General features: G+C 38.3%; 1 protein-coding gene across 1 annotated transcript; it reads left to right on the top strand.

Annotated features, from left to right (window-relative positions):
- The first annotated feature begins 1,129 nt into the window (after positions 1-1,129).
- Positions 1,130-1,933, top strand: LOC107620675 (uncharacterized). The gene has a single exon (XM_016322804.1). It carries the CDS (start codon positions 1,130-1,132, stop codon positions 1,931-1,933), a length of 804 nt encoding a protein of 267 aa, XP_016178290.1.
- The last annotated feature ends 7,035 nt before the right edge of the window (positions 1,934-8,968 follow it).

Here is an 8,968-nt window from a genome sequence, read left to right as displayed (position 1 = left end):
GGATCCTATTCCAGTATGATCGAGATCCGATAGATGATTAGCCATGCAGTGACAGCGCATTGGACCATTTTCACTGAGAGGACAGGATGTAGCGATTGACAACGGTGACGCCTAACATACAGCTTGCCATAGAAATGAGTTTGAGTGATTGGAAGAAGACAATAGGAAAGTAGAGGTTCAGGAGGAACAAGCATCTTCATACGCTTATCTAAAACTCTCACCAATGAATTACATAAGTACCTCTATCTTTAATTTACGTTTTATTTATATTTTAATTATATTTTAATTATCAAATATCCATAACCATATGAATCTGCCTGACTGAGATTTGCAAGATGACCATAGCTTGCTTCAAGCCGACAATCTCCGTGGGATCGACCCTTACTCACGTAAGGTTTATTACTTGGACGACCCAGTGCACTTGCTGGTTAGTTGTGCGAAGTTGTGACAAAAAACTAAGATTATGAACGTGCGTATTAAGTTTTTAGCGCCGTTACAAAGGAATGAACCGTCACGATTTCCACGCACCAAGTAGCAACCTGAACAAGTGTAGTACATGCACAATTAAGGTTCTGGATCAAATGACTTTCATGGAGACACTTATAACTCATCCTGGAGAAACCACCCTAATCTGAAATGGGGAGAGAACCAAAACCAGCAGCCTTGGCAAAGAAACTCAAACCAAAATAATTTCAAAAACACAAACCATCAAAACCATCAAAACACTAACCAAAACCAATACAGAAAACCACAAAACAATCAACTCCAACCCAACTACTATCCACCCAACAACGCATCCACTAACCAAAATAACTATCATCCACCCTCAAAACCCCATAACCAACCACAATCACCCCAAGAATCTCAAGGGATATCCAACTTGGAGATAATGATGGAAAATATGATCAAGCATCAACAATTGGCCAGCAAAAACCATGAAGCATCATTATGAAATCTGGATAAGCAAATTGGCTAATTATGCAAGCAAACAGTGGCTGAAAAACCAACCAATGCACTGCCAAGTGACACCATTCTTAACCCCAAGGAAGAATGCAAAGCTATCCAATTAAGGAGTGGAAGAACTTTGGTAAATGAAAAAGAAATCTTCAAGAGGCCAGTTGAGAATGATATGGGCAGCAAGAAGCAAGTAGAGGAAAAAGACAAGCAAGACCAAGAGAAACTCAAGGAAAAAAAGGAACAGCCACAATCTTCAAAGGAGGATAAGCAAAGTATAGAGGAGCCTCTACAAGCTTCCAAGAAAGAGGAGAAGCCATACACTCCCTCTATTCTATATCCTCAAAGGTTCAACAGAGAGCTTAAAGACCAACAGTTCCCAAAGTTCCTAGAAGTTTTTAAGAAACTGGAGATCAACATTTCACTTGCTAAAGCTCTAGAACAAATGCCTCTATATACACAATTCTTCAAAGAGCTCATCAATAAGAAAAGGAGCTGGAATAAGAAAAAAATGGTAATCTTGACCCAGGAATGCAGTGCTGTCATCCAAAGAGGTCTTCCACCAAAGCTAAAAGATCCAAGAAGCTTCATCATATCTTGCACTATAGGCAACAGACCATTGGACAAAGCCCTCTGTGATCTAGGAGCCAGCATCAACATGACGCCTCTCTCATTAATGAAGCAGCTTGCAATAGAGGAACTCAGGCCAACTAGAATGTCACTTCAAATGGCTGACAGATCGCTCAAAATACCTAATAGAGTTGTGGAGAATTTGTTAGTAAAAGTAGAAGAATTCATATTTCCTGCAGACTTTGTCATTTTAGACATAGAGGAAGAAGGACACAACTTAATCATTTTGGGGAGGCCCTTTCTAGCCACTGCAAGGGCTATAATTGATGTAGAGAAAGGTGAGATAACACTCAGAGTGCATGATGAAAAGATGATTATCAATGTCTTTAAGCCATGCAATATCCCATGAGAAAGAAAAGCATATGAGAGTGGAGATGGTGGAAAAAGTAGAGAGAGGGTTACTTGAGACTAACAACCAGGAGGAACAAGAAGTGGAAACAGAAGTGGAACAAGATTTTATAGAAGAGGAAGTGGTAGAAATCTCCTCTGAAGGCAAGACAGAGGAGAAGCCAAAACAAGAGTTAAAGCCTCTCCCCCCTCATCTCAAATATGTATTTCTTGGGGAAGCAGAGGCCTTGCCAGTGATCATAAATTCTTCTCTGAACATAGAAGAAGAAACAAAGTTGATTGAAGTGTTGAAAGCTCACAAGACAGCCTTGGGTTGGACGATTGATGATATCAAAGGCATAAGCCCTCCCATCTGTATGTAGAAAATTCTATTGGAGGAAGATTCAAGCCTGTAGTTTAACCCCAAAGAAGGCTTAACCCAACTATGAAGGAGGTGGTTCAAAAAGAAGTGATGAAGCTATGGAATGCTGGGATAATCTTTTCAATATCTGACAGCTCATGGGTGAGTCCGGTTCACGTTGTGGCAAAGAAAGGAGGAATGATAGTCATTTTCAACGAGAATAATGAGTTAATTCCCACCAGGACAGTGACTGGGTGGAGGATGTACGTAGATTACAGAAGATTGAATGATGCTACAAGGAAAGATCATTTTCCTCTCCAATTCATCGACCAGATGCTGGAAAGATTGGCTGGCCATGCATACTATTGCTTCCTGGACGGGTACTCTGGATACAATCAAATAGTGGTGGATACCAAGGATCAAGAAAAGACTTCCTTCACCTGCCCATTTAGAGTCTTTGCTAACAAAAGGATGCCCTTTGGGCTGTGCAATGCCCCTGCAACTTTCCAAAGGTGTATGCTTTCTATATTTTCTGACATGGTGGAAAAATTTTTAGAAGTCTTCATGGATGATTTTTCTGTCTTTGGAGATTCATTTGACACCTGCTTGCATCATTTAACTCTTGTTTTGAAAAGATGCCAAGAAACTAATCTGGTATTGAATTGGGAGAAATTCCATTTCATGGTTCCTGAAGGGATAGTTCTTGGGCATAAGGTTTATAGTAAAGGTATAGAAGTTGACAAAGCAAATATAGAAATCATTGAAAAGCTTCCTATACCTGTTAATATAAAAGCAGTGAGAAGTTTTCTTAGACATGCTGGTTTTTACAGGAGATTCATCAAAGATTTTTCAAAAATAGCAAAACCACTAAGCAATTTGCTAGTGATTGACAATCCTTTCATCTTTGATGACAATTACAAGCATGCCTTTGAAACTTTAAAAAGAAAACTCATTACAGCACCAATCATCACAACCCCAGATTGGAAATTGCCTTTTGAACTTATGTGTGATGCAAGTGACTTTGCAATTGGTGTTGTATTGGGGCAGAAGAAAGACAAACTGCATCACGTTATTGACTATGCTAGCAAGGTGTTGAACGAAGCACAGAAAAATTATACCACCACTGAGAAAGAACTCTTGGCAATTGTATATGCATTTGATAAATTTAGACAATACTTGATTGGTTCAAAGGTTATAGTATATACTGATCATGCTACTCTCAAGTATCTCACGTCTAAATAGGATTCAAATCCAAGGCTTATTAGGTGGGTGTTGCTGCTATAAGAATTTGACATTGAAGTGAAAGATAGAAAAAGGAATGAGAATCAAGTGGCAGACCATTTGTCAAGACTATCACCAGAAGCTAACCAAGCTCCACATTCAGTGAACGAAAACTTCCTGGATGAACACCTTTTACAAATCCAACAAGCTCCCTGGTTTGCAGACATTGCAAACTACAAAGTTGGAAGGAAGATTCCCCAAGAATTCACCAAGCAATAAGTGAAGAAGCTACTCAATGAGGCCAAGAAATTCTTATGGGATGAACCATTCTTATTCAGGAGGTGTCTAGATGGAATGATTAGGAAATGTGTTCCTGAGAGTGAGATGGGAGACATACTATGGCATTGCCATGGCTCAGCTTATGGTGGACATTTTGGGCCAGAAAGAACAGCAGCCAAAGTACTTCGAAGTGGATTTTATTGGCCAACCATATTCAAGGATGCGAGAGAGTTTGTTCATCAATGTAATGAGTGCCAACGAGTTGGAGGGTTAACAAGAAGGAATGAGATGCCTTAGAATTACATCTTGGAGGTAGAACTCTTTGATCTTTGGGCATAGATTTTATGGGCCCCTTTCCACCTTCATATTCTTTCAAATACATACTTGTAGCAGTAGAGTATGTTCCAAAGTGGGTGGAAGTCATGGCAACAATCACATGTGATGCACAAGTTGTCCATCAATTCCTTAAGTAGCACATTTTTACTAGATATAGAGTGCCTAAGGGTCTTGTCAGTGATGGTGGTAGTCATTTTTGCAACAAACTGATGGAGAAACTACTTTATAAATATGGGTTGATGCATAAAGTAGCTACACCATATCACCCACAAACCAATGGCCAAGCAGAGCTTGCAAATAGGGAGTTGAAGAGGATTTTGGAGAAAACAGTGGGGAACACAAGAAAGGATTGGGCCAGAAAATTAGAAGATGCTCTTTGGGCATATAGAATAGCATTCAAAACTCCTATTGAAAAGTCTCCTTTTCAGTTGTTATATGGCAAGTCTTGTCATCTTCCTGTAGAGCTTGAGCATAAAGCTTTCTGGGCCACTAAACTCCTCAACCTTGATTCTCAGGTAGCAGGAGAGAAGAGGCTATTGCAATTAAATGAGTTGGATGAGTTTAGACTGGAAGCCTATGAAAATGCTAAGATATACAAGGAAAAAGCCAAGAGATGGCATGACAAAAGGATCTCAAAGAAGGAGTTTAAACCAGGATAGCAAGTACTCTTGTATAACTCCAGACTCAAAGTTTTCCCTGGCAAACTCAAGTCTAAATGGACTGGCCCCTACTTGGTGACAAAGGTTCTACCTTATGGAAGCCTTGAACTCCTAGATGAAGCAACAAAGAGCAATTTTACAGCAAACGGTCACAGGACAAAGCATTATTTGGGAGGCCCTTAGGACAAAGAGAAGGAGATTCAGAAATTAAGTTGAGTAAGAATGAAGGATGTCAAGCTAGTGACATTAAAAGAGCACTTGTTGGGAGGCAACCCAACCAGAGGTAGTTTTCTTTCCCTAAACTATTTCAATAAAAAAGGGTTAAGTAGACTTATATGTATTACGAGGAGCTAAGTTTGGTGTTGCACACCAAAATAATTTAAGGGTGAATGAAGGATGCTAAGTTTGGTGTTCCACCAAAAATCTCATTTAAAAACACATTCTAACCCTCTGCATAAATGGTTACTAGCTCCAAATAATCTGGGAAATCACTAAACCGTTGTCTGTCTTCTAGTTCTTAGTTTTATTACTTCTTCTAGTTTTTAGTTTTATTACTTTTAGCAAAAGCACATGATTTCATGTAACTGATGCATCTTAGACTATAGCAAGGAACTAAGTTTGGTGTTCCCTCACCAAATTAAGTTCAAGAATCTATAATAATTCATGCATGCTAACCATCTGCCTAAGTGCTTGGGAAAAACAAGCAACATCCAATAATTATGCAGAAAAGACACTCAACCTCTTAAAAAAATCTCCACAAGGGAAAATGCAAAAGTAAGAGATGATGATGACAAAAGGAAAGCTGCAAGACACCCCTGAGAGGTTGTATTGTTACAAAATTTACTCTGCTGTGAGATATTCTGAATGAGAAGTTGCTGTTTACCTTGATATTTAGTGCAAAGAGTGCAAATTTTGATGTCTGTTAAAAATATACTAGCTGCATTATGCTTGTTGTCACTCATCTGCTTTAAATTCATGTCTTGTTTCCCTTTTGCATCTATAAGAGAAAATGTTTGAAATAGAAAGTGATTGTCCAATGTAGTAGGAATTAGAATAAAGACTTGTGGTGGTAATTGCTTGATTGAGATTATAAGCTCAATAATAAAAGCTGCAGAATAGAATATTCTTTGCAGTGTGAACTTAGTTTCTATTATGAGACTTTTTAATTAATGAACATCCCTACAAAATAAAGAAAAGTAAGAAAGAAAAAGGAAAGAAAAGCCAAGGATTGTCAACAAGAAAGAAAGAAATAAATAATAGGGCTAGACACCAATAGCTTGGACCTTAGGACATATGCCTGTGGTGTTTCTGTACTAGGATATGCTTGGACAATTAGGTTTTGAGGATTCTTTTAAAACTTGGTAACTTGGATTAACTAATCCGGGATTATCAACTGAAAGTCTATTATCAAGAGCAACCTAGTTACAAAGTATTTAGTAACCCAAAGAGGTGTTGGGCATCAATGTTCCTAAGAAGAATTATGAGCCAAGTATCTGTAGTGAAGAAGTGTTGAGAAAAATTGAGCCAAAATGCTACTGCAACACTTGACACTGAGCCACCACTGAGAAATAAGCTTTCTAAGCAAAAGAATGATGGAAAAATCAAAAAGGGATCAATCAAAGAGCAAGGAATTATAATAGCAACTCTAGTGAATCCTCAAAGATGCATTTCTTATCTATCAGCAAAGAATAAGTGAGCTGCATCTTGTCTGCATAAAATTCCATAGTCTTAATTCAATTACCTGCTAAATAAGGATATATGTTTCTTTATTTCATTTCATTTCTTCTCATGTTTAGTGCTTGCTTTGGGACAAACAAGGTTTAAGTTTGGTATTGTGATGACAAGTCATCTTATGCTAGTTTTACAAGCATTTTTCATTAGTTTCATTAGGTTTTATGCACTTTCTTGCATAATAAGTAAGTAATTGGAGTGGATTTTCATGATTAACTTGAATCAATCAACCATCATTTATTTTACACAAAATCATAGGTTTTATGCTAGAATTAATTGGTTTTATGAATGATGCAAAGATCTAGTGATTTTGGTGGGACTTTGATTATTTGTTTGGTTGCTTGTAGGTGAGGAAATGAAGAAAAGAGGGAGGCCAATCAAGGGAGCAACGTTCAAAGAGTGAACTTGGAATTCACTAATGCAACACATCAAAGAGGCAAGGGATAGCGTTCAAAATTTGAATGTGGCGTTCACTTTGTGAACTTTATCGGGCTCTCCAGCTTTGGAGGCAAGCTTTTGGCCATCCATGCACTAAGGGAGTTCAATAAGTGAACTTGGAGTTCACTAATGCAACGCCCATGAAGAAAAGTTTGGCACATAAAGGAGTAGCGTTCAAAAAGTGAACGCCACGTTCTGATGCACGGAAAACTTGTCTCGCAACAAATTCCCCTTCGGCAAGTGTACCGAATTGTTGTCAAGTAATAACTCATAAAAGAGTGAGGTCGAATCCCACAGAGATTAACAGATTAAGCAATCAATAGTTGATTGATTAACCTAGTTAGACGATTCAGATTTGGATGATGAGTAACAAAGGAATGTAAATTGCCTGAATGTAAAGAAAGCAATAAAGTGCAGAAAAGTAAAATGGCAAGAAAAGTAAATATAAGAACTAAAAATAAAATGAACATTGGGATCAAGAGATATTGCAATCCTCCGGATCAAGTTCATTCTCATCTCTTCCTCAATCAATGCATTCATTAATCTCCTTGGCAATCTTAAGTGATCGAATTTCAATTCCTTGTAATTCGATCTCTCAAATCTTGATCAATAGCCAATTCCTTGGTCAATTACTCATGAGAAGAGATGAAGTATGGTCACTGATTATACCACATGCATTTCCCAAATCAAGTGTTGGAAGGATTATAGTCACATATCCATCCACACCCAATTTGGTCCAGCATGAGAAAGCATTTCTAACATGATCTCTTCATTCCTCTTTCAAGGTTCAGAAGAGATCCAAGTATGAATAGTTTCTTTTCCAAGATAACTACCCAACTGGATGAAGATCGAAAGCCCTCTAGTAAAATCAAGAGGAAAGAAAGAAGAAGAAGAATAAGAACTACACTTAATCCATTGAATCACAATAGAGCTCTCTAACCCAATGTAAAGAGTTAGTTGATCAATGCTCTACAAAAATAGAAAAGAAAGAAAGTGCAGAAAAGTAAATATGAAGATTCAAACTGAAATTGAAAATTCAACATTCATAAATGAAAATTATAACTAAATGAAAGAGAAGGAAAAGTGTGTGAGGGGAGGGAGTCCGACGACCCCTCTTCAATCCCCCTTCCAGAATTTCAGTCCAGCCTCCCGAATTCTTTCAATGTAAAGACTAAGGCCTTTATATAGGCTCTCCTAAATTACAAAATGAAATTAAAAGTAAATTACAATTAAATGAAAATTCCTATTCTAGATGCTTCTTGTGGCCTTGATTGGTTGACGATTGTGGGCTTGCTTGCTTGATCTTTGAAGTGGACTTGAGAGAGAAGTGAGTCAAGTTGAGGTCCAGGTGCTAAAGTTAGTGCTAAAGTTAGCCACACTAACGCTACAAGTGTGGCGTTAGTGCTAAAGTTATTGTGGCTAACGTTGCACTTGCTGCCCAGTTGGTGTTTTTGGGGCTTAAACCATACCTCTTGTTTGTGCTCCAATTTCATGCTCACTATAGAGTATTATATATAGTTGGAAAGCTCTGAATGTCAGCTTTCTAACGCAACTGGAATCACCTCAATTGGACCTCTGTAGCTCAAGTTATGCTCCTTTGAAGTGGACATGGTCGCTGGCATAGTTGCTAGCGTTAATGGAAAACTTGAGTGCCAATAACGCTAGCGATCAAGGCTTCATTATTGCCAGTTTCTGAAGCTCAAACTTAGTGTTCACCCCATACTATTATATGTTGTTGGAAAGCCCTGGGTGTCTACTTTCCAATGCCTTTGGAAGCGCATCATTTGGAGCTCTACAACTCGAGTTATACTTCTTGGAAGGTGAAGAGGTCAGTTGGCCTTAATACAGGTTGATACCATGTTCATCATTGCACTTTCGGGGCAGGTTTTCTCCCTCATATTTAGTGTCAACCATGTAGTGCCATATATGCTTGGAAAGCTCTGGAATCCTACTTTCCAATGCCACTGGAATCACCTCATTTGGAGCTTTGTGGCTCAGGTTATGCGTGTTTGAAGAAGGCATGATCAGGCTG

The sequence above is a fragment of the Arachis ipaensis genome, chromosome B10, assembly GCF_059453495.1.
Source record: "Arachis ipaensis isolate K30076 ecotype BB chromosome B10, ASM5945349v1, whole genome shotgun sequence".
In the NCBI taxonomy this organism is placed as follows: Eukaryota; Viridiplantae; Streptophyta; class Magnoliopsida; order Fabales; family Fabaceae; genus Arachis; species Arachis ipaensis.
This window is presented reverse-complemented; position numbering and strand designations above follow the sequence as displayed.

Bases quoted from the DNA above. Each gene is read 5' to 3' on its own strand.
- LOC107620675 (XM_016322804.1), top strand. From the start codon at position 1,130: ATGGGCAGCAAGAAGCAAGTAGAGGAAAAAGACAAGCAAGACCAAGAG.